Source organism: Aspergillus fumigatus, chromosome 3, assembly GCF_000002655.1.
Source record: "Aspergillus fumigatus Af293 chromosome 3, whole genome shotgun sequence".
Taxonomy (NCBI): domain Eukaryota; kingdom Fungi; phylum Ascomycota; class Eurotiomycetes; order Eurotiales; family Aspergillaceae; genus Aspergillus; species Aspergillus fumigatus.
The window spans coordinates 2,012,895-2,035,715 of record NC_007196.1 but is presented as its reverse complement, the minus strand read 5'-3'; the positions used below and the strand labels follow the sequence as shown (position 1 = coordinate 2,035,715).

At 49.2% G+C, this 22,821-nt stretch overlaps 8 protein-coding genes across 8 annotated transcripts; 5 read left to right on the top strand and 3 right to left on the bottom strand.

Moving 5' to 3' along the window:
- Positions 1–80: 80 nt before the first annotated feature.
- Positions 81–3,163, top strand: AFUA_3G07990 (GABA permease GabA; the record flags this gene model as incomplete). The annotated part of the gene is made up of 19 exons (XM_749722.2): positions 81–660; positions 739–772; positions 836–905; positions 964–1,036; positions 1,090–1,118; positions 1,236–1,300; positions 1,349–1,420; positions 1,470–1,584; positions 1,633–1,711; positions 1,764–1,798; positions 1,847–1,875; positions 1,925–1,957; positions 2,016–2,040; positions 2,089–2,290; positions 2,337–2,414; positions 2,468–2,596; positions 2,647–2,794; positions 2,847–2,925; positions 2,985–3,163. Exons 1-19 carry the CDS (start codon positions 563–565, stop codon positions 3,161–3,163), a joined length of 1,572 nt encoding a protein of 523 aa, XP_754815.2. The 5' UTR covers positions 81–562.
- A 2,552-nt stretch (positions 3,164–5,715) lies between these two features.
- On the top strand, positions 5,716–7,318 carry AFUA_3G07980 (questin oxidase family protein; the record flags this gene model as incomplete). The annotated part of the gene is made up of 3 exons (XM_749723.2): positions 5,716–5,919; positions 5,971–6,116; positions 6,175–7,318. The coding sequence occupies 3 exons, from the start codon at positions 5,716–5,718 to the stop codon at positions 7,106–7,108; spliced, it is 1,284 nt and encodes a 427-aa protein (XP_754816.1). The 3' UTR covers positions 7,109–7,318.
- A 173-nt stretch (positions 7,319–7,491) lies between these two features.
- AFUA_3G07970 (HECT-type E3 ubiquitin transferase) lies at positions 7,492–9,316 on the top strand (the record flags this gene model as incomplete). The annotated part of the gene is made up of 3 exons (XM_001481563.1): positions 7,492–8,226; positions 8,710–8,976; positions 9,032–9,316. 3 exons carry the CDS (start codon positions 7,492–7,494, stop codon positions 9,314–9,316), a joined length of 1,287 nt encoding a protein of 428 aa, XP_001481613.1.
- Positions 9,317–9,617: 301 nt separating this feature from the next.
- AFUA_3G07965 (uncharacterized protein) lies at positions 9,618–9,977 on the top strand (the record flags this gene model as incomplete). Its single annotated transcript, XM_001481562.1, has 1 exon — positions 9,618–9,977. The coding sequence occupies one exon, from the start codon at positions 9,618–9,620 to the stop codon at positions 9,975–9,977; it is 360 nt and encodes a 119-aa protein (XP_001481612.1).
- A 217-nt stretch (positions 9,978–10,194) lies between these two features.
- On the bottom strand, positions 10,195–12,360 carry AFUA_3G07960 (TauD/TfdA dioxygenase family protein). Its single transcript, XM_749725.3, has 7 exons — positions 12,035–12,360; positions 11,477–11,936; positions 11,213–11,418; positions 10,708–11,162; positions 10,620–10,656; positions 10,440–10,573; positions 10,195–10,394 (listed from the first exon to the last, which is right to left on the bottom strand). The coding sequence occupies exons 2-7, from the start codon at positions 11,674–11,676 to the stop codon at positions 10,275–10,277; spliced, it is 1,152 nt and encodes a 383-aa protein (XP_754818.2). The 5' UTR covers positions 11,677–11,936; positions 12,035–12,360; the 3' UTR covers positions 10,195–10,274.
- A 554-nt stretch (positions 12,361–12,914) lies between these two features.
- On the top strand, positions 12,915–14,891 carry AFUA_3G07950 (putative transporter; the record flags this gene model as incomplete). The annotated part of the gene is made up of 6 exons (XM_749726.3): positions 12,915–13,217; positions 13,265–13,593; positions 13,650–14,490; positions 14,546–14,664; positions 14,732–14,815; positions 14,867–14,891. The coding sequence occupies exons 1-6, from the start codon at positions 12,960–12,962 to the stop codon at positions 14,889–14,891; spliced, it is 1,656 nt and encodes a 551-aa protein (XP_754819.2). The 5' UTR covers positions 12,915–12,959.
- Positions 14,892–15,064: 173 nt separating this feature from the next.
- Positions 15,065–16,256, bottom strand: AFUA_3G07945 (uncharacterized protein; the record flags this gene model as incomplete). The annotated part of the gene is made up of 3 exons (XM_001481561.2): positions 15,577–16,256; positions 15,368–15,511; positions 15,065–15,284 (listed from the first exon to the last, which is right to left on the bottom strand). Exons 1-3 carry the CDS (start codon positions 15,654–15,656, stop codon positions 15,065–15,067), a joined length of 444 nt encoding a protein of 147 aa, XP_001481611.2. The 5' UTR covers positions 15,657–16,256.
- A 2,975-nt stretch (positions 16,257–19,231) lies between these two features.
- On the bottom strand, positions 19,232–22,792 carry AFUA_3G07940 (putative phosphoinositide-specific phospholipase C). Its single transcript, XM_749727.2, has 5 exons — positions 22,537–22,792; positions 21,723–22,455; positions 20,743–21,544; positions 20,055–20,658; positions 19,232–19,999 (listed from the first exon to the last, which is right to left on the bottom strand). Exons 2-5 carry the CDS (start codon positions 22,107–22,109, stop codon positions 19,834–19,836), a joined length of 1,959 nt encoding a protein of 652 aa, XP_754820.1. The 5' UTR covers positions 22,110–22,455; positions 22,537–22,792; the 3' UTR covers positions 19,232–19,833.
- Positions 22,793–22,821: the final 29 nt, after the last annotated feature.

The window sequence follows — 22,821 nt, the reverse complement described above, 5'->3', positions numbered from 1 at the left end:
TACCTATCCTGCCTGGTCTACCAATGCATGCACGGATGGCTTTTGTCCTGGCTTGCTTGACCAGAAAGGTGCATCTCTACGGAGTACACAGTTAGGTACCTTTTGGAGTCGACCCGGGTCCTATCAGTTTATCATCTGGGTCGCAGTCCCTTAGACGTTGTGAACTGCTGTAATGCTGTTGCGATTACCCCATATCCATTATGTAACAGTTGAATTTCCCCCGCGATCAGCTGGTGGGTCGTAGGAGGGACATGATGGCGTACTCCGTATCGACATTCTCAGCAATCCAGCTTCCAACGACGGTAAATAGCCATACCGAGTAGATAGAGAACTGAAAGGGTCAGATTGGAGTAGGTCTCAACTAAACTTTTGAGGCTTTTTCCTAGCAAGTCTACCTAAGGCTGCCAGAATTGAGTTTCCCCAGACGGGGTAATTCTTCCTACACCACGCAACGTACACTTACTTATACCCTGACAGTATTGCTACTCTTCTCTTGACTTTGCCTTTCAGGTTACTTGACTCTTGTTGCATTCAATACTTGATTGACTGTAATATCTGCGATATGTCTTCGATAGAGAAGCACAAAGGCCATGTCGATGATGACGCCCAACTTGCGGCCATGGGCCACAAGGCCGAGTTGGATCGCAATTTTTCCATGCTGTATGAATTTTTTTTCTTTTTAGATGATGATAAGAAGGCTTGTCTTTTGAGTGATTACTGACGATTGCTGGATTTTAGGTCGATGTTAGGACTGGCGTTTGCGATTCTGAATGTACGCCTGTTTGATTCCACCGGATTTGCAATATCACATGCTTAATGAACTATATCCTTCTAGTCGTGGACGGCTCTTTCAGCAAGTTTATCGCTGAGTCTTCCCTCCGGAGGAAGCGTGAGCGTTGTTTGGGGTAGGTCTTTCGTGCCGTGGGTGGGCGTCGTCGGGCTCGGTGCTGACTTGGGGTTCAGGTTTGATCACAGCGGGGATCTGTAATCTCTGCATTGCGGCTTCGCTGGCTGAGTTTTTGTCTGCGTATCCTACGTTAGTAATTTTTGTCTTTGGTTGCTAGGATTCGGATTGTTGACGGCATCTAGGGCTGGTGGACAGTATCATTGGGTTGCAGGTGAGTTTTTTTCTATCTTCGTGGACGTGGAAGAGGGTGATGCTAATATTCCTTCGTGTTTTAGTTAGTGGGTTATCCTGTACTATTGCAGTTACGGGCAGGGCTAACGGCTGAAAGTCTCCTGGGAGAGATGGATGCCGATTCTGTCTTGGATTACTGGCTGGGTGAATGTGTCTGGCTGGGTATGAACGACCCGTCTCGGATTTTTGGGTGCGCTGCTGACATAACAGGTTGCTCTCGTTGCTACTGGTGGGCTCTTGGGCAGTCAATTGATTCTGGGGGTCATTTCCCTGATGAATCCGGTAAGTTTGTTGATGACCGTGCCTGTTTTGCTTGATTGACATTTTGTAGGAATATGAGGCGCAGCGTTGGCATCAGTTCCTCATCTACATTGCTTATAATATTGCTGCGTTTATCATCAATGCCTTGATGAACTCTGTTCTTCCGTATATCACTAAGAGTGCCTGTAAGTCTCTCCCCCAATGGTTCCGTGACGTACACTGATGGCATCAAGTCATCTGGTCCCTCTCTGGGTTTACTGTCATTTGTATTACGGTGCTGGCATGCGCGTCGCCAAACTACAGCTCGGCAAAGTAAGGACTCTTGTGGCTTTGCGAAACACAAGTGACCTGCTGACAAATTCAGATTCGTGTTCACGGATTTCATCAATGAGACAGGCTGTAAGTGTTGACCCCAGCGTTTGATGAAAACGAAGCTGACAAACCCAGGGCCGGATGGGGTTGCCTGGTTGCTTGGAGTACGTTATTCTTCACATCAATACATGCTTCATGCTGACAACGGTGCAGTTGCTTCAAGGTGGACTTGGTGTTACAGGATTTGTAAGTCTCCTCCACGCCTGCAGACGTTTGTACCCGTCCGTATACTAACAAGTCAAAGGACGGTGTCGCGCATATGATTGAAGGTAACTCGTTCTCTATACGAATGTGAGGACACGAGCTTACGTGCAAAGAAATTCCCCGTGCTTCAATTGTCGGCCCCAAGATCATGATCGGCTGTGTCTGTATCGGAACCGTAACCGGTACCATCTTCCTGGTTGTTTTGCTCTTTGTTGCTGGCAACATCGACGATGTGATCAGTTCGGCGGCCGGGCCTCTTCTACAGATCCTCAAGAACGCAACCAACAGCAATGCCGGAGCCATCTGCCTGCTGATGTAGGTGATTTCAGAAGCCTTGTGGTTCATTTCTAATAATCTCTAGGTTCCCCCTGGTCTGCATGCTTTTTGCAACCATTTCCATCATGACAACAAGCAGCCGTATGATCTTCGCTTTTGCAAGGTGATTACCGACCAGACTATAGGACTGTGGATTTGCGCTGACAAGCCTGCCAGAGATGGAGGTCTTCCGGCTTCTCGCTTCTTCAGCAAAGTGCACCCCAAGCTGAAGGTTCCTCTGAACTCTTTGTATCTGAATCTGGCACTGGTGGTCATCTTTGGATGCATTTTCCTTGGCTCTACCAGGTTGGTTGCGTCTTGACGGTATCATAGTACTATGGCTAACAGCTACTCAGTGCTTTCAACGCCATTGTCTCCGCTTCTGTGGTACTGCTTGATATTGCGTATGGCATGCCGATTGTCGTCAACTGCCTGCGCGGACGCAACATGCTCCCCGAGCGCCCATTTGTCCTTCCTAATATTGTTGGCTGGATTGCCAACGCGGTAAGTTGTTTCTACGGTTCCTTTCGAGACGAGAACTCATCCGTTGCGTTAGGTCTCCCTTGTTTACATTTCTGTCACCACTGTGCTCTTCTTGTTCCCTCCAGACCTCCCCGTATCGGGCAGCAGCATGAGTATGTTTTAATGCACTGCAATGCCGGATTGAGCAGCTAACTGACACCATTGCATCTAGATTACTGCGTCGCTGCCTTTGGCATTATCATCGTTATCTCGGCTATTCAGTGGGTCATTGACGGACGGAAGAACTTCACTGGACCACGGACCGATATGGACATCTTGACAGGACAACTCCCTGTTGGCCATTACCCTGTCGACAGCAATGCTGCGCATGTCGTACCTCAAGGAAAGTAGCCTCAGGAAGGCGCTTCCCGTATAGTACACACAGAGTGGGAATGTACTATAGCTTTTCTATGCTGTGATTACTATCATAAGAACTTCTTAATCTTACTTAGTAGCTTTCTTCATCTTAGTATCTGCTCGGGGGTGTTGATGGTCCACACTTTTTCATAGTGAGAACTAAGACCTTGCTGAACTGCATGCCCTGATATGTCTCTCAAGCCCATTTCAGAAGAAAAAGACCCCTCTCAATTTTGGGAAGTTAATCTACTCGGCTCAGCCTCTGGTGAACAGTTCAACAACACAATGAGTTAACCCCATTTCCACTTTTTTTTTTATCTTTTTCTTTTTCTTTTTGAGGTGGTTGGTTGGGTCGTCAATAGTCCTGATCCCTGTTCTACCTTAGGATGTGAATGTCATACAACTAGTTGAAGCGAGTAGATGGCTAGCACAAGGCGATGTTGAGATGAGGAGGACACGCTTGATTCGAAGGAAATTTGAATGACTTGGCTGATCATGTTCTGAATATTTCGCACTAGTATGGTTCAACTCAGTCCTACAAATGTGCCTTGGTTAGGATATATATGGTGTTAGAGGACAGTGATGGTAGGAAAAGAACTTTGCTTCTTCATTATTACCATTCCATTGATCATCATTAATGTTAGAGAACCCTGAGTGGATTGTTCTGTGCACGACATAAGGAGTGTCCCCTACTAAATAAGTATAGGTGACTATCTGCTTTATCTCTTTCTACCTAGTAGAATACAGAAGAATACACCACCTGCATCATAAGGAATTTAACTAGGTATTAATCTAATACATCAGGCACAAGTTCAAGCTAGTCAGGTTTGAATCTGTAGGTGATTGTAATATTATATAAATCCCTGAACTCTAGATACCACCCAGCGCTTTCCTAGTCTATTAATATAATTCTAAACTCAGGATATCCATCACGATCTCTAAGCCTTTGAACTATAATATTCTTTAGCTGAAGGTTACTGTGAGTGAACATAGTATAGTAGCTGCTTAAGGTCTAATTAACTATATTTCACAGCAATCAGATATACTAGTTTAATTCTATTAGGTGAAGCTTTTTAATAATGATAAGATTTATATCTTCCTATTTTGCGAAGGGCATAGAAATTTTAGGATTTAAGTTTTCAGTCCAGAACACCCTATCTAGATAGGGCTGATGATTTAACATCCTAAAGTAATCTAGTAGTAGTATACTCTGTGGTTTAGTGATTATATCTTTAATTATATTACTTATAATAGTTTTTTTTAATTAAGTTCAGGGATAGTAATAACTTTTTAAGTGTATCACTAGGGAGATATTCCATAATAATATAAGTTTTGTTGTTGGTAGGGTTCTTAAAGGCTATGTGAACTTCTGGGACAGGAACTTTGCTGTTTTCTGTAAGAAACTTTATATTTTTAGCCTTAATAAAGGGTACTGTATATCCTATCTTAACTATAAAATTTCTCACTCAGATAACTTTAGTGGAGGTATCAGGAGTACTTAGAAGTTCTGTTGCAGCCTCAATCTCCAAAATAGATAGTAGGTGAATGGCTTCAAAACCTGATTCTCTTGCCCCTATAGACTAGGCTTAATTCTGTATGTCGCTTATAAGAAGTGGATATATAGCACAGAAGCAGATTAAAGTAGGCGAATAAAGATATTAAAGAGGACGACTTTTGTTACATTGAATTGCTGTCAAAGAGCTAAGTTAATTTACATGATCAAAGACTCCGAAACTATTATCCTCCTAGGCTACTGCGGCCATAAGCTTCATGGAGGCCCGTCTAGTGCGCCTTAACTCCATTCTATTAAGGTTGATTGGTTATATTATGTATGTACATACTTCGTACATCTGTGCTGTTCCGCCTCACATCAATCCTTAACTTCTTTTCAAGAGAAGTGGTTTGCTGAATACAGACACAACAGGAAGATGAGCATTCCATAGCAAATTGTAAAGCTCCGTCTGTCACAAATCGTCAAGAACTGTGTCTCCCTATCAAAGCACCAAAAAGGAAGGCTGCGTAGCACGTGTAGCACATATCCCTTGCCTGTCCCGGTTCCCTATACCTTACCTCTGCCTACAATTGGCGACAGTACACCAGGTTAGACCACTCTCAACATGGAGAAAGTAGAACTGAGTTGTCAGTAAACTGATACAGTATTATTGATTTCAACATTTGATTTTGCGGTGAAAATTCACACTTCGGCCGTATTCGCTACTGAGCCGCGGATGGTAGTTTGTTGGAAGTAGGCATTACGTCAGTCAAACCTCAGGCCACCAATCCTTCCCCAACGATCAACAGCTTAAATCCCCACAGCTTCGAAGAGTGAAGATCATCACCAAAACTACTCCATACTCCCAGCACTGGTTATCCGAATGCTGACAGCTCATCCCTATCAATAAGTTCACAAACCTTCAATCCGATTTTCGAATTCCTGTTTATCAAAACAGGTGCAGGATTCCGACTAGCTACAACTGTACTGGAACTGCAACCTCAACATAAAGCCCCACATCTATACTAGCTACCCACCAACAAAAGAGTATACAATGCTTTCATTCTCATTACCCTCTTTCAGTTTCCTTCCATCCTGGAAACGCCAGACAGTATTCGACATCCCACCAGTGAGGGTCCATGATGTCGACACAGCCCACGAAAAGCCCGCTAGGGCCTTGAAGCACCTGCTCAAACTGAACCACGCGAATCACGCCATCCTGTACAACGAGCGGAAATTCCACAACCATGCCCCTCATGTTGGTTTTTGCCGCCCCAGTACTGGAGATTACATTGCTGATGTTCAGTAGATTCTGAGTTCAGCGTTTCTCCAAGGTGCAGATGCGGATGATCTGAACCGCGTGTATGAGGCTGAGTCGAAGACGCTGGAGCCGTGGATTGATTCTCCGGGGGAGATCAGCACCTATGACTGGCGGGATTTCCTTGGACGGCGGGAGTATGTCTCTCTGGGTATTGCGTGGGATGAGTTGCGGAATGTGGCTGATGTGGCATAGGTACCAGCGGGCGTTTGTGGATTTCTTTGAGGACGAGCTTGTGCGGCACGGGTATGACTGGAAGAAGGTCGTAGCGGACTATCTGTTCTCCGGCAAGGAACCACTGTTTAGTTCGCTTGTTGCTGATCGTGAGTGGTTGCGATATTTGCTTCAGGAGGGATATGCTGATGTTGTGCGTTTAGTTGGGCATCCGTTGATTCATCTGGGTTATGCCTTTGAGATGTCCAGTCGGGAGGTCGCTATGGAGGCGTTGGGTCTTGTGGCGACTTGCTACAGCGACATACACAAGTACATTGATGATTCATCTTATTCTAGGGCGGACTCGTCGTACCATTCGTCATCGCTTTTTGAGATCCTAGCCAAGGTCCGCGCTGACAAGCGCTTTAAAGGGGTGTTTGCAACACCAGGGGACCATAACTTGGAGACTCTCTTCCGACACCACGAGGCGGCCCTACTGGACCATTGGAACGCTTGGAAGATTGAGGATCCAGTGCCTCAGTTCCGCGAAAGCCAGCAACTCGCCGCCGCTGTGCTCACTGCTACACAAGCAGATCCCACTGAGAAATACGATTTCTTCCTCGTGCATATCCTGACCACCAGCCATGCTGTCCGGATCCTCCTGCCGTTGATTCCTGCGCGGTTTCAAGTTCCACTCGTCAGGCAGTGGTGGCTGATGACGCTGGCTGTGTACATCGCCCAGCTCAGGCCGGAGATCGATCTTGGCCGAATTCGAAATTACGACCCGCAAGGAAGAGACTGGAAATGGACCGCCAAGCAAGCAGTCAAGAGCAAGCATTCTACGGACGCACATTATGTCAAGGCTCTGCGTGCTATGCGGGAGGCTGCAGCAACATGGGGAGACTCGGATGGGCTTTATCTAAAGGCAGCTGTGAAATTTGCCGAGGAGTTCGACGGTTGGGGAGGGTTTGTGTAAGGGGCTGTGTCAGTGTTTGGTTTTCTTCAGCGTTTGTATTACTATGAACTCCAAGCCGGGTAATTCTCTGTCGACGACGATCTGAAATGCTTAATTTAGTGGTTTAGTGGGTTATGGAACCACTCATATTGATGATGGTAACGCCCCTATATTTCTTCCCCTTAGCAATGCCTCGTCACGTGATCCAAAGAGGGAATATATGAATATAATATATCACGTGATATTAACCGACCTTTGTTTGAAATGTTTGCAATCAATTCCATTATCACAACCACAGTCGCCTTTTGAAATAATGTTACCCTTTCTTGCGCATTTGCTCTATCTCAGTCTCGACACTTGCCCTGACAGTTCGTACTCCTGATATGTGAGGATTACAATCTGTCATGCCTAGTTCCCCAGAGAAGTCCGAGACAGATGTCGACGCGTCCTTGTATCTTCACGCCGAACTCCTCCCGAACATCCGTCACATCACATTTTATATCTCAATACCGGCCAATCTAGGTAGCCAGAACATCCAGCCCCTGATAACCCTCTCAGAATCCCGTCGATCTGTCTCGGTATCTTTACCGGCCCCCTTCGACCATGTGGCAGATACTATCAAGCTACCCGCGCGGGTTAATGAAGCCTCGCGGCGCGTTCTAGCCACCAGTAGACAGGGCGATGCAGCTACAGCGGATAATGACTCGGGAGTCAGGCGACGTGAATTCTCCTTCCGAATGCAGATTGATGAGCCGGACGATTCACTTCCGTCCAAGGATCCGCTCATCGATGACTTCGTTCCCTGGACCGCGGCAGATATGTCTCCGTCGACGAGACTGCGTTGTAGCGGGTGCGAGAATGTCATTCTGAATAATCCTCGATGCGCCGATGGGTCTGGGGATACCAGTCCAGCAGGTTGGACGTGGAAGGACCTGCCGAGCGGGAACTGGGCCGAGATGATGGATTTCTGGCATTGTCATAAACCGGACCCTCCCGAGGGCCACCGCCATGTGGAAGACCCCAATGCTCAGACGAAGGGATACGGCGCGGCGAATCAGGTGGTGGCGACGGCCGGGACGGTCCTCGTGGATGTGGCGACGTTTCTGGTGTCGGAGGCGGATTGCGGGGGATTAAAGAAGGTAAGGCTTGTCTGCGCTTTGGTCTGCTTCTTTTCCCTTTTCCTTTCTCGGGCAAAAAGAAGGAGGCCTTTTTCGGTTCCATGGACGGGCCTTCGATACAATTGCCCTATATTGATTCAAGCTCCCCGGAGTGGGACGGACTGATGTGTAGTCGCGATGGCAAGCTGGCCTTGCCTTTGGGGTGCAGTTATCCTCCTTATGAGATGGATTTCGCGCTTCATCTGCTTAGGCCATTTGCCGTTGTGGCTCACGGTGGCCCGTCTGATGCTCTGAGGTTAAGGCTGCCTGGCTCGTTTCTTCGTTGATTTCGGTCCATGGGACTTCCCAGAGGTATGGGATCGACGCGATTAGGCAAGGTACATACAAGCTGTAGGGTATGGCATAACTATCCGTAGGTTAGATAGCGTTTGTATTCTGAATACAATTGTCATCTCTGCTGCGCATTGCCACGTATCAGGTCGCTGATTCCGACTTTTACCATAGGTACAACAACCTACACCTGAAGAGTCCGCCCAGAAGAAAGAAATATCCTTGAACTGCGCAAATTGCAACGCCTCGATCGGTATCGAAGACGCCGTAGCTCAGGGCTGGCGACTTTTCAAGACAAGCCTATCCGCCAGCATCCATGACCCAACAACATGGGAGACCCACCCCATCGAGACCATCGTCGCGGCCCAACTCCTCGAGCTCATTGAGCGGCAAAGCGCCCGTCGCTTCGTTATCCACTGTGGCAGGCCAAATGGACTCTTAGTACGCCCCCCTTCCCTCACACATTTTGTATCCGAAGTAAGCTAACGGCATGAAGCTATGGGTCTTCAACCCCGACTTTCGGTACTCCAGCTCCAGCGCAGAACATACCATCTCCTCGCAGCGAGCGATGAAGGTCCTCTTCCAGGAAGTCGGGGACGTAGATACCATTCTGAACCCTGCTCGGGGTTCGTCGCTGTCGTTGGAGGAGGTGAGGCTTCCTGAGTATGTGTACGAGGCTGTTGAGCGGGATCTGGAGGCCAGGAATGAGATGCTGCCGGCTTCTGCAAGGGCATTTCGGGAGTGGAAGGTTGGGGCTTTGCATCGGTCTGAGAGAATGTGAATATGGTTGTTCCTATGTAATTCCCATTAGTAGAGTGAATGGGATTCACCTCTGTTTAGCGAGCGTGAGGTTGGTTAATGTTCACTGCCCCTGTTTCTACCTCGCGTATAAAATCTCGCGAGATCCCACCTCTCAAACTCATAACCATCACTACACTTCCATCTACTCTCCTCTAGTCCAAGTCAGATCAAAGCTTTGCTATCTACTTGCCTGTAAGTCAGCCTTGCCTCCCCCCAAACCTACTAAATGAAATCTTAACATCCAAAGCTCCCTCGAAACAAACCGACCTACCAACCTCATCATGCCCTCTAGGAATAACAATAACAACACTCCCGGACCCTGGGGAAGCCAATGTGCCTGTCTTTGTCTCGACAGCACCGGTCAGAGAGACTTCATCGAAGGCGGCGCGTTCATGGAAAGTGACGACGAGGAGGGTCTCGCTTGGCAGCATGTCGAGGATATATCTATCCTGACGCCTGAGGAACAGGACTTTTCCCTCGGTGCGACGGGCCGGAATCGTGAGAATGGGTTTAAGAACCGTTGTATCTCCGAGTCTGGTTCTGCAAAAGAGTGTGGCTCTAAGAAGGGGATCTTTGGCTTTTGTGCGAAGAGTAAGTGTAAGGGTAAGGGTAAGACTAAGGGTCTTGCTGGGAAGAATTGAGTAAGTTTGTTGTTCGTGCCCGGCTGTTACTTGGAAGAGACTGACTTGATTTCCGGCAGGTACCTCGCCGGGCCATCGGACGACCAAGGGGGAAACGGTCATATTGAAGCGGATGGACTGCTGAAACGGAGTGAGATATACGAGGTGCATGGACATGTGACTACATGGCTATGACAGGAACTACGTGGTCGCCTCATTCCATAGGATACTCCAAGTAGGTCAGTGATGAATGGATGTTTAATGATCATTGTTATCTCTAAGTCACTCGATAAAAGTGAGCAATTCGTTGGAGTTCGTCTATTGATCACCCTCAAATGGCGTCTCAAAAGGTGGCTCTGCCTGAGGAGTGATCCTTGCCAGATGACGCCTCTGGCCATCTTCCCAGTCGAAGAGAGCCGAGTGTGCGACGACACGGTTCTACTGTCGTTAGTACTTTCCAGACCGCAAGATCAGTATACTCACATCCCAAACGACTACTGTTCCAGGAAGCCATCGGACACGAGTCTGCAGATCCTGCGAGAGCGCGATATGATCATACAAGAACTTGAGAAGCATGTCCGACTCTTCTTTCTTGTATCCCACAATGTAACGAGTAACTGCCCAGTTAGAAGAGACCCTGTCTTTGGTGAAGAGAATACTCACATTGTGGATTGACAAACAGGGCTTTCTCTCCAGTAACCTAAACGATATCAATCACTATCACCAGCCTGCTGAAGTTTGGCCAACTTACAGGATGCGTCCTAACAATCGGATGCTCCGATGTGATCCCCTCCCGGCGTGCAATTCCCCCTCGGTTCAAACTAGCATTGATCTGCTCGATACCAGAGTGCACTGCCTTCAGACCATGCAGCCGTTTGCGGAACTCAGGCGACAACCGTTTGTATGCCTGCACCATGTCTGCAAAGAGAGTGTCACCTCCACTGGTCGGGCCATCCAGAAGATACAGGAAGGTCGTCCCGGGCGGCTGCTTCTCGAAGGTTACGTCCGAGTGCCAGGTCACGGTATTTGTCCGCGTAGCCAGAAACTCGGCACCACTCCGGTCGTCCGCACCGCGATGCACGAGGTGGATCTCCGGATAGCCTCTGGGAGCTCCGGAGGTTTGATGGATATGGTGTCGGCCGAAGTAGCCACCAAACTCCAGGGCTTTTTCAATGGGGAGATGGGCAAAATCCTGGTCACGGAAGGCTGGGGACACCGTCAGCAGATGATCGACGAGGCTGGAGTCTATAACGTACCGACGACTTTTCTTTGAGCGACGTAGAGGGCCAGTTGGTCCTTTCCTTCTTTCGTCAACTGGCTCAACTGGACGCCACGAACTTCACTGCCAATGGTTGGCGTGAGGTTGTCCACCTGGACTTTACCCGGAGGCAGAAGGTCAGGAAAGGAGGGATCGGCGTCTTTGCCATGGTCATAGTGCTCAAACGGCGTCAGTGGGGGATATCTAATGGTATCAGCGGATATGACCTGAGTTTAGAAGTTGAAGTATAACGTCCGCTTACCTCTCCGTTTCGTTGTCCCACACGGGAAGATAGTGAGGGAACGAAGCAGGAGGCTGCTTCTCTGTGCCTTTCACCTCGTTTTCATGGCTATAGGCCTCGCCATAGCCGAGCACATTCTCCTTGTTGAATCCTGCGTCGGTCTTGAGCTTGGTGACCGGGGCAGTGCGAAGAGCAACGTTTTCAACCAGTGAAGGGGCCATTTTGAGGTATTCTTGACACGATTGCACTCTGCTTAGAACAAGTCATACAAGCTGAGATACTTCTCCAGATATACCCATATGGACTCCCTTGCCGAATACCCGATCTTTTGTTCACGCAATCACTGCGGGGAATGCTCTGACATATCGTAACTATCATGCAATTCGACAATAGACTTCCTCCACGCGGGGTAGATAGAGGTCAGCGTATCCAGAGATCAGGCCGTTTGGAACGCTCGAGGACGGGACGGACATGACGAGTGCTACTTGCTTCCGGATTGGTTACCTGCCCTGCCGAAACAGAACCAACTTATCGCTTCATGGGTACTATGACTGCGTATAGTCAATCATTCTGGCAGACCTTCAAATCAAATTGCAATGCTGATAAGCAAGAACCTGTCGGACTGTTGTTGCTGTTCGTGGCCAAGCATGACGTGATTGCGTTGGTGAGTCGCGCAACGCGAATACAACGTCAAACTCCACAGAGAGAAGACAAAGCGAGATTTTGGCCTCTTTATTTTAAAGTTGGGGATTTTGATCAGCCCGTATCTCGGATTGCTGCTTCCAATGTGTGTTGGCTGGCAAAATGCCTTGCTCATCCTGGTTAATCTCATCACAACGTTTCGAACGAGACGAGGAATCGCCGAACTCGCGCAGAGACTCGATGAAGCCTAGACAGCGGCGACCACAACAATGGCGATTGGCGTATGATAGCACCATCGTCTATTACTATTGCAGGACAACTCTAACTCATGCGCCATTAGCCTTGTTGGGTGCACGATCTGCATGAATCAAGTCAATACCGTGGGAGTCTCCACAACAGAGATCCGCATTCAATTGACACTTTTGAAGTCCCCGCACGTCTTGGATGATTTGACTCGTCTTCTATAACGTCAATCTTATATCCTTTGCGTGATGTAAACTAGACCATACTACCGAGTGTGACTGCAGTCCTTGACAGGTTCTGTTGGGCTTTTGGCCGGGGCTTGCACTCACTTGTGGTCTTGAACCCACCTGAATGCGACCATCATCTTTGCCTCTTGAGGCAGGTGGATTCTTCTTATCTCGGTTATTTTCAGTCTGCATATAGATATCTATCCTTGTCGGTAGTGACAGCGTTTGAATCCGTACTGACCTATTCAAAGCCATAGATTGCGTGATGGACCTTCAGATGCTATCAGTATACGGCAGAATGACCGTTTATAACGCTCGTCTCCGGCTGATATCTTACAGAATGACACGCAGACAGCCCAATCCATCCGAAAAGCTTTGTCTGCAACTGCAAAATGGCCGCGGACGAAGTAAATGGAGCGCCTGTTCTGGAGGGACATGACACCAAGGCGTTCCCGAAATCCGTCGCAGCAGAGGCGTCTACATCTTCATTGTCAAGTGATGAGCCCCGACGATACAAAAATGCAGATTCCGCATTTGATACCTCTGAAGACCCGCGGTATTACAAGCCAATTCCGACCTATGAAGGTATCCACCGCTGGGATCCCGATTTCGAGTGGACCGAAGAAGAGGAGAAGAGATTGATAAGAAAGGTACTCCAAACTCAGTTTAGTCTTTACAAACAGTACTGACGAGGCAGATTGATCTGCGCGTCTGCACATTTGCATGTGTGACGTTCTTCGCGCTCCAGCTGGATCGAGGCAATGTCGTCCAGGCACTGTCCGACAATATGCTGGGCGACCTGGGGATGAACACGAATGACTACAACACCGGACAGACGATCTTCTTCCTCTGTTTCCTGTTCGCGGAACTGCCCTCGCAGCTCATCTCCAAGGCACTCGGGCCGGATCGCTGGATCCCCATTCAGATGGTCTGCTGGAGTTTGATCGCCGCTTTCCAGTCTCTCATCAAGGGCAAGAGCGCGTATTTCGCTTGTCGAGCGCTTCTTGGATTATTCGAGGGCGGATTGTACGTTGAGCTCTAAGCCACCGGTCCCATAAGACTGACTTTTTACCCCCCCATAGCATTCCCGACACGATCCTCTTCCTCTCCTTCTGGTACAAGTCCAAGGAGCTGCCCATCCGCCTGAGCTACTTCTGGGTCTCGTACGAAGCCACCGCCATCGTAGGCGCATTCCTCGCCTTCGGCTTCCTCCACATCCGCGACAGCGACGGCAAAGGCGGCTGGCGCTACCTCTTCGCCTTCGAAGGCCTCATTACAGGAATTATCGGCATCATCGCCGCATTCTGGATGCCTGCGTCCCCGACACAGACGAAAGGCGGCTTTCGCGGAAAGAACGGGTGGTTCAACGAGCACGAGGAAAAGATCCTCGTGAACAGAGTCCTGCGCGACGACCCCAGCAAAGGCGGCATGCATAACCGACAAGCCATCACCCCCAAGATGCTCTGGCAGGCGCTCGGCGACTACGACATGTGGATCATCTATCTGCTGGGTCTGACGTGGCTGATCCCCAACACGCCGGCGACGAGCTACATCACGCTGCAGCTCAAGTCGCTCGGGTTCAAGACCTTCGAGACGAATCTCCTGACTATCCCGGCGTACGCGATCTTCATCGCCAACCTGCTCTTCTGGACTTGGATCTCGGAGCGGTTCAATGTTCGGTTCCTCTTGGGTGTCGTGGCGGAAGTCTGGTGTCTGGTTCTGCTGATTGCTCTGGAGGTGTTGCCCGCCGAGGCCAGTCCCTGGGCCCGATGGGTCATTTTGATACTTCTTCTTGGGGCGCCGTATATCCATGCGATTATTGTGGCCATGACCTCGAGGAACGCAGGAACAGTGCGGACACGAACGGTTGCCAGCGCGCTGTATAACATGATGGTGCAGACCTCGAATATCATTGCCAACAATGTAGGTGTCCGGCTGGGTCAGACACGAGTGTCTATATCCTATTAACGATGCTCAGATCTATCGCGAAAATGACAAACCGTATTACCGGACCGGTAACAAGGTGCTCATTGCCTTGGCGGTATACAGCTTGGTTCTCTTCGTTGTGGCTCGGTTCTACTATGAATGGCGAAACAAGTACGTTTTTTCTTTTCCATGTTTCAAAAGATGGCTTCAAAAATTAATCTGTGTCGTGTGTCGATAGAACAAAAGCACAAAAGTGGAACGCCATGTCTAGCGCGGAAAGGGAGGAATATCTTTCTGCGAATAAGGATCTGGGGAATAAGAGGTTTGTCTGGTACAAGACTTCGATTTTCCGACTCAGCTGACATTGCGACAGACTCGACTTTAGATTCGTGTATTAGGTGCTGGGAAGAAGGAGGTCCTGCTGGCTTGTGTTGGAGTGCTGTGCCTTCTTCAATAGACCTTGAACCCTCCATGACGGCCTGAAATAGCTCAGAAATACCTCAATAAAAAGCTCACGGTTTCGTGTAATGCTGATGATTATGTAGAGATCCATCAAAAGCTGATCGAAAGTCTACTCCCCGATAACATATTCGCAGCCATCCTCTCCAATCCACACCTCATGTAGCTTACCAGCGGGCACATCGATCCTTGCGCCCACTCCAAACGTCTCTTTCTTGACTTCTCCATTGTGCAATTTGGAGTTATCGTCCGGATATGTGATGGTAAGAGTGCCCCGTCGGATGAGATGCGTCGTCAAGCCGCTATGACTATGTGGGGGGTAGTAAGCGTTGCTATTCCAAGAATCAGTAAACGACTCCGGAGTATTGACATCTCAAATATAAAAAGAAGATGCAAATGTATAAGCCGGCAGTACCTTCCATCAGTCCAGGTAAAGACGTGTTTGAAGCCCCATTCGCGGACAAGACGTTCATCGTCCCTACGACTTTTGATAGGGTATGTCTGTGTCATGGTCTGTTGGGTTTTCCTTTGTAGCAAAGTGATCAGATACTTTCGAGGACTAGTTTGTTCCCATGGATTATAGAATGAGCGTGAGCATGCAATACGATGGCGGGGAAAACTTGCTGAGGACGTCGATGGACAATGGCTAAATATTTGAAGATCGCAGAATTGCCAACCGCTCCAACGATAGATATTTCTCGCATTTCACGTGCCCCTGTATCATGTCAGTCAATTGGCGGCTTGAGACACCACCGGTCTGGGTTGCAGCTCTCCCATGTCTGAGGCTCTGATTTATTTCTCTCCTCATTTGATCTGTCGTCTCCACTCGTAGATACCTGTCTGGTTGTAGTTTGTCCCCAGCACCAGACATAACAGGATTCCAACAAGATAGTAATTATTGCGTCTTTTTGGTCGTGGACTGGAGTTAAGTGAATATAAGCGAATATTCCATTCAAGTCAAATAGCGACGGCTGGAAATCACTCGTAAGACATATTTGATTCCAAAGTGAAGAGGGATGAAGGGAACAAATGGTTGAACGAGAGAGAGTTACGAAAAGAGGCGCGAGTCTGGAAGCAGCACGAGAGGCAGTGCCTTGATTTCAAGGCAACGAGCAAGCAAGCATATAGCAAAAGAGGCAGGTGCTGTTGTCCTTAACCTCTGCTTTTATTTGTGCGAGGTTTCGTGATTAGCATCCATCATTCTATCGTACAAGTAGTCCTTTTTGATCCGCTCTTCATCTCTCACCGTCCAAGACTTTCTTAATAACGTACAATCCAGCACCCGCCAACATTTCCCAACTGCCCTGGGCGACCGTTGGCCCAAGCCTGGAGATCATGTCTTTTGCTTTCCCGGTATTTCCCTCAGATACCTGTCGTCCTACATTTCTCGTGGACAGCCAGAAGATTCGAGGATTACCGAGGGACCTTCTATAATTCGTTTGTGAAGGTAAGGATTCTTTCCTTTCCCCAGGGAGAGTCTGATCTTCCTGGAGTTTGGCGGAAAGGTTTTGATGAAGATTCTGACACAACATTAGATCTAGTGAGTTCCTTTTTATCCTTTCAGAGGGCTATTGTCTCACAGAGGTTGATCAACATGGCGTGCCACAGACATGGCAGTTCTTTCCCGGTATTACCCAAGTCTCTTTTCCCTGTGTCTGGCAAGATGGACAGCGAACACCAGGCATCTGGCCAAGTAACGACAATCAGCAATCGCAAACAAGGGATTATAACTCGTCACTCAATTCGTACCGTCATGGTAGCTAGGGTTGACCAGGCGCTTGCTAACAAAGTGTGCTGTGACTCTCAGGAAATGTGTGGTCTTGCAATCTGGGGAGTGGGTTGAGAGTTCAGCTTTAAGGTTTCAATCAAACAAACTTTCCCGGGGTTATGGATAAGAGAAGGGCTTGTGGTTGAATGGACCGGACCTCAAAACTAGGTCGATCCTGCTTATATAGCCTGGAGAGTAAGTGACCGACCCGACGACCCCTAAGAGTTCGAGGATTCGATATTTCCATCGGGTGATCTCCAGTCCAGATTGGACCGATTTAACACTAGACACAGGTGAATTCAATGCATCCAAAGAGGAGAATGATCCTCGCAAGGACGCAAACACCACCTCTTGTCAAAAATCAAGCTTATGCTCTGGAAACTTCGGGTGATCCCGTCCATGACAAGCGTCGTGCATTCAACTAATGAAATATGATTATTTGCTAGCGTCCAGCTTTACATTCTACATGCAAGATACGTGTGCGGAGAGTCCAAAATGACTCGAAGTCACCCGAACCTCTGGATCCGCTAAAAGAATGGAGATCAAGCAGAATGATACCCACGTAATGGATCACAGGCTGTTTAAGCAACACGAAGCTTGCATTATCTTCCAGAATGCTCCATACACACTTCACCGCATATTGCACATTCACTGTAGCTTTTTCCATGTGACTGGTTGCAGATGACGTTGCTAAGAGCAATCAATCCAAAAGTAGGTAATCAACAAAAAAAACCGGGGCTACTTTGAACGAGATATCCACAGCACGGATACGGTCCCAATTTCCCGACTCTTGGAACTCACGGTAGTTTATATTGGTCCTGTGTGATATTACTGGACCACGCGAATTGTCATCATCAAGCCTCCCGGCTGATGGATAGCAGACCAGATAGTACGCAACTTGCATTCGATTATACATCGAAGCATTCGCCGCCAATTTCTTCCATCAATCTTATTCAATTGCTTCTTACGGAGCACTCCAAGTACCGATCCCAATTTCTCAACATGGATACTGTGTATCTGCAGGGGTAAGTGGCAAGTGCTGTGATCTGGAAACCAGCTGGGAATGTTCAGTTGTGATGGATGTGACTTCAGATTTGATCAGTGACATCCCTTCCCTATCAAGCGCCTGTTCGCTAGCAACCAGACCCACTGGTCCACCGACTTGAGCGCAGCGTATGATGTCCGCCAAAGCTATTCCGGCAACTCCGTAACAGTCAACTGACAGCCGCCCCCATCTTGGGGCCACGGTGTGCGCCTTGCATTAGTAGCACACGTTAAGGGCCCCGTTGCTGTGTCCGGTGACTACTGTCATCCATCGCGCAAATGGAAGGCGTCCATCACTATGCAAGTGGCGGTAGAATTGAAGCAGCTATATGATTGATAGACCTGCACACCGGCTGCTTGAGATCAAGACCAGAGGAATATGGATGATCGATCCTGACGTGAGAAGTGTGTCGGCATCTGGCATCGTCAGTCGACATGAAAGGCACATCATTTATCACTACCCCTGAGTTTTCAGGATTCCGCGAGTAGGAGTGAAGAGACTTCGTTCTCGCAGGCTGCGAACCCCCCTTTTTCTGGAACCAATACTGTGGGCAGGCCATCCACAGGCTGCGGTAGCCGGCATTGAGTTTGTTGCTAATCAACCCAAACCATCTAGACTGGTCATTAGCGTTGACGGCGAATCTTGTCAATGGTCTGGGGATTTTACCCATCACTTTCGCTGGGCAATGCCCCACATCTGCAGTTGACCTGTCAAGTCTCCCTTTCTCCAGCCATCCGTGAGCTCGTCCGTTCCAATGCTATGTGATTGGGGTTTGTGGTGATTTCTAAAAACTTGAGCTGACTAGTTCGCGACCAACAGTACATATCAGTCGAATGGGAGATTGACGTTGGTAATGATTCTATTCTTTTGCCCTCCTCCTTTTTGTGATTAACATATCATACTTGACGAGTTTCGCATGTAGGAATTTCTCTGAGGCAATTCCTCAGCAACAGCAGCTGTGTACTGTGCATGTTTGTACTACCAGCGGCTCTCAGGCTTTCCCCTAAACTTTTCGTCACTCCACAATTACCTTAGCGCTCATCCAGTTAAGGATCCATTCACAGAACAACATCCCTACTCGATGACAGGTCACTTTTCCGCATCCTGTCAGATCAAATATAGCAGCAATCAATAGACTTCGTGTGACAGGCCCTGCAACCTCCCCCTCCATTCCTTGCCCCAGGTCTCTCGAGAGGGTTTTGAGCAATGACAGTCTCTTCATGCTGATGGATATGGTCATGTTCACCTATACCACCATACTGCCGCGGTGTAACGGAACTTTTCTAAGCCCCTAACACTTGATGGATCATTCAGGCGTGACCAAGAACTAAGAGTAAAAGATCTCCGACTAGTCTATTTCGCTAACCATTGCTATGTTGATAACGAAGATTCCACGCGCTCTGCTGGATAGTGACTCCACAAGACTCTACGAGTCCTCGGAAATGTGTTTGTACATCTACCTGATTGCTGCCCCGCAGGTTCAACTGGGACGAGCGGACTCCAATTCAAGGATGGAATCGACAATGTAGTATCAAAGTCAAGGATAGTTTTCACGCAAATGCAAGAAGCTGCAGGTAATCGTCAACGACGCTGGAATGGTCTACTCGGGTCAGATGCGCGCAGAGCTGATGCGCATGCATGGCATGAGCATGAGCGTTCCGGCTGATTTATCCAGGTGGTCTGACCTGTAGAGACAAACAACTTGCAAAATCCTTTCCATTGGGTGGAGAGGTGCAGAATGTTCCCCTCTTGTCTTTCCAGATGAAGCATCAACCAAGGTAGAACCCTGCATGAAGCTTGTGCGACAGATTAATTAGAAGAGGGCCGAGGGCTGAGTACCCCATATGTAGGTAGCATGTGCAATTACAGGCCGAAATGGGTTCTGAATTGAGGATTTTGAATTTTATCTGTCTGAAAGATGAGTAGAACTTCCAAGTCCCAATATTCAGTCCCCCAGTCGAAGGGTGATGCATATGCATATGGATACATCGTCATATCGTCATTGCTACCACTCACGACTCAACTATAGATTCTTGTTCGGGCCAATTAGCACCTGGCAAATGGCTACTCATGAGAGCACCTTGGTGATCCGAACTAACAGGACAGCACCGGCTTCTGCCCCGGAGCAGTCATGGAGATGGATCAGTCGATAGCCCTGCTGCAGACGGCTGAGTTTGAGACATGCCCATGCGGCAAGGGAGTCTCGGCCGAGCTCGTCGTCTTTGACTTTGAATCTGCTATCTGTATTAGACTCCTGTGAGACTTGTACAGGTGGATGCGGGATTGTACCTAACAAAAGTCAACTCGTCAATGACACCCTGCAAGGTCGGGAACTGAATCATCTGCGCTCCGAAATCCGGATTCCTGCCTGTAGCGCTCTTGATGCTGCGCTTGTAGCTCGTCTTCTCCGAGTCGGTGGTGTTGTCGCCGCCCGGCGGGAACCCGTTCTCCTCGTCCGGACACTCCACATGCAGGTAGCAGCTGACGTAGGGCCGGAAGCCGGATTCCTTGGTATCACCGGGGGGCAGGGGGAGGTTCTGCCCGGCCAGAATCTCAATGGAGAGGTCGAGCTGTTGGCGCTTCACGGGAGTGGAGGGGGGATCGGAGCTGCGGTAGCCCTGGGGCTTGAGGACCCAGCCGGGCTCGCTGGTGAACATGCCGCGGTTGAGCATCATGCCCTTGTCGAGGTTTTGCCAGTTCAGGGCGACGATCTGAGCACCGCAGCGCCAGAAGAAGGTTGGGTCTGGGTTGGACGAGTTCACGCGCAGACCGTAGGGGTAGACTCGCATGAAGAAGTGGCGGTTGTGCTCGAGGAGGGCGTCGCGGTCTTTGGCGTAGGCCTCTCGTGCGGCGTTTTCGGAGAGGGAGAACACATGTCCGGGTACTTTGGCCTCTGGATTCGGCAGGTCAGTACTACTAGTCACTCACCCACTCACGCTGAAACAGTAGTAGCCGGTTCTGCGGTGCAGTGGCTTACCTGGTTGGGTGAACTGGCGGAAGGAGAATCCTTTGGTAAAAACCGCTAGCCTGCTCAGGGAATGCAGGATCTTGGACGGCTTGGCTGGTGCAGGTTCACCGTCCTGATTTACGGAGGGAGGTGTATCGAGCGTGTCGGTCTGATCGTCCTTCTGCGCCTCCGCTTGGCCGTCGCCTGTCGCTGGGACCCATTTGACCTTGATGAGAATCTTGCGTTTCAAGGACTCCAACGGAGGCGGGGCCTGAGAAGCTTCAAGCTCCGGGGTGACTTCGATCAACATTCCCTTGAACGCCTCCTCCATGATTTCCACCATCGTCGCCTGCTGCTCGATGCATGTGTGCACCTCTAAACTAACTATGACTGGCAGATCACTTGCCACAAAAGCGCTGTCGCGAATCGCATAGCAAACATCGCGGAACTTGGTTCCTTTGGTCAGCGTGTGTCCGTGAAGCACACGGGGCTCCGGACGGCGCAGGGTTTGTGCTGCAGTGCCTACAGCAGCAGCGGTAGCAGTCGACGCAGGTTTATCAGTTGCTCCGTTAGGAGGCGATGATTTGCGGCCCAGTAGGCTTCCGAGTTTGGACGAGAGGCCCTTGCGTCGCGATGGTGCCTTAGCAGACTGTGTGCTACCATCCGTCTTTTGTACGTCCTGCTTCTTACGACGACTGGGATTTTCTTCGTCAGAGCTCCACTCGCTACTACTACTGCTGCTGCTGCTTGTGTCGTCACCAGAGACGCTGTCATCGTCCGCATCTCCGTCCCAAACATCGATTTCGACACATCTACAACCATTCAGAAGTACCTAGTAAAAGTCAGTGAAGATACAACCATTGTTCAGGCGGAGCCAGGTGAAGAGGGGACGTGTTTGATGGTGCATTACATCAACCCGCATGAAGGAGCCTGCAAGTACCAATGCACAATCGTTCTCCTCAAAGCCCACAGCAAGGCCCCGACACATCAGAAGGTCAGGTGAGACATACGTTGGTATATGCGGCCGCTGCAGCATCGCTGTACAGCTGATTCCCCGTCAAATAGGTGTTGTGACTGGATGAGACGTAGTAATCTGTTATCGGTGCCGACAAATCCTCACCTTCGGCCGGAAGCAAGGCATCAGACGCTGGACTGGCCATGTATGCACGGAATGCTGCCAAGGACGCGAGGGGATTTGCGGCCTCAACGCTACCAGCGATCGCTTCTTTTTGTAGATCCTTGATGAAATCAGTGGTTGAGGTGGACGTCAAGGACGCATAGATCTTGTCCAGGTGGGAAGACAAAGGGCCGGGCTGCACCTGGATTGACCGAGCGGGTTTTGCTGACTCGAGAGAAATGGTAGCAGCACGACCAGTAAGCTCTTCCATCGTTTCCATTCTCAAGTATGTATTGACCGACTTGACGATGTAACTCCGTGGTGTGCAGATTCGACCCACCGCTGGCCGTGCGTTGCAGTATGAATGCCTTCGTCAATGTGCGCTAGATGGAATGTGATACAGCAGCTGAATAGGACAATCGCAAGCAGTTCGAGTCTGCTAAGCAAACAGGACGCAGGGGATGACAGAGATCACCACAAAGAATAGAGGTTCGAATCACAACTTCGAAAGAGAAAAACAGGAGGATGGTGCTGAGTTGGCTCGTTTCAACGCTGTCTATTTGCTCCACTCGGCGTGGACTTGGCTGTTCGGGGCTGAGCCACCGTGGAGATTGACTGGGCCGAGTCTATCCATTATGGTGATGATCAACTTTTGGACTTTGATATAGCCTAGGAAAGATACAGGAAATATGGTTGACTGCAGATACCTGAAATGAGATGAGAGTCGGTGTTTATCAACAACGCGGGGTAATCTGCAATCATCCAGAAACCGATAAGCAACGGCGATACGACGGCATTTCCTTCATTGAGAAGACCGTCTAGAGGGGTACAACTTGATATTATTGAGTCTTCTAGGGACAATAAGACTGTTCCACTGTTGTCCTTTCAGACCATGCTTTTCACCAGGTTCAATCTCCATCGGCCTCCGGTCAAAGTGGGGGAGCTGGCTAAGCAGCGGTGAGCACAGACGCTCTCAGTTTCTCTATTTCTCT

Excerpts from the sequence above, each read along its gene's own strand:
- AFUA_3G07960 (XM_749725.3), bottom strand. The coding sequence starts at position 11,676 with ATGGCCCCTTCACTGGTTGAAAACGTTGCTCTTCGCACTGCCCCGGTC. Across the intron at positions 11,419-11,476 it reads TGGGACAACGAAACGGAGAG|ATATCCCCCACTGACGCCGT; the intron begins GTAAGCGGACGT and ends TGATACCATTAG. Across the intron at positions 10,574-10,619 it reads CCTGTTTGTCAATCCACAAT|TTACTCGTTACATTGTGGGA; the intron begins GTGAGTATTCTC and ends CTAACTGGGCAG.
- AFUA_3G07940 (XM_749727.2), bottom strand. The coding sequence starts at position 22,109 with ATGGAAACGATGGAAGAGCTTACTGGTCGTGCTGCTACCATTTCTCTC. Across the intron at positions 21,545-21,722 it reads CAGCGGCCGCATATACCAAC|GTACTTCTGAATGGTTGTAG; the intron begins GTATGTCTCACC and ends GACTTTTACTAG. Across the intron at positions 20,659-20,742 it reads CCGCCAGTTCACCCAACCAG|AGGCCAAAGTACCCGGACAT; the intron begins GTAAGCCACTGC and ends TGCCGAATCCAG.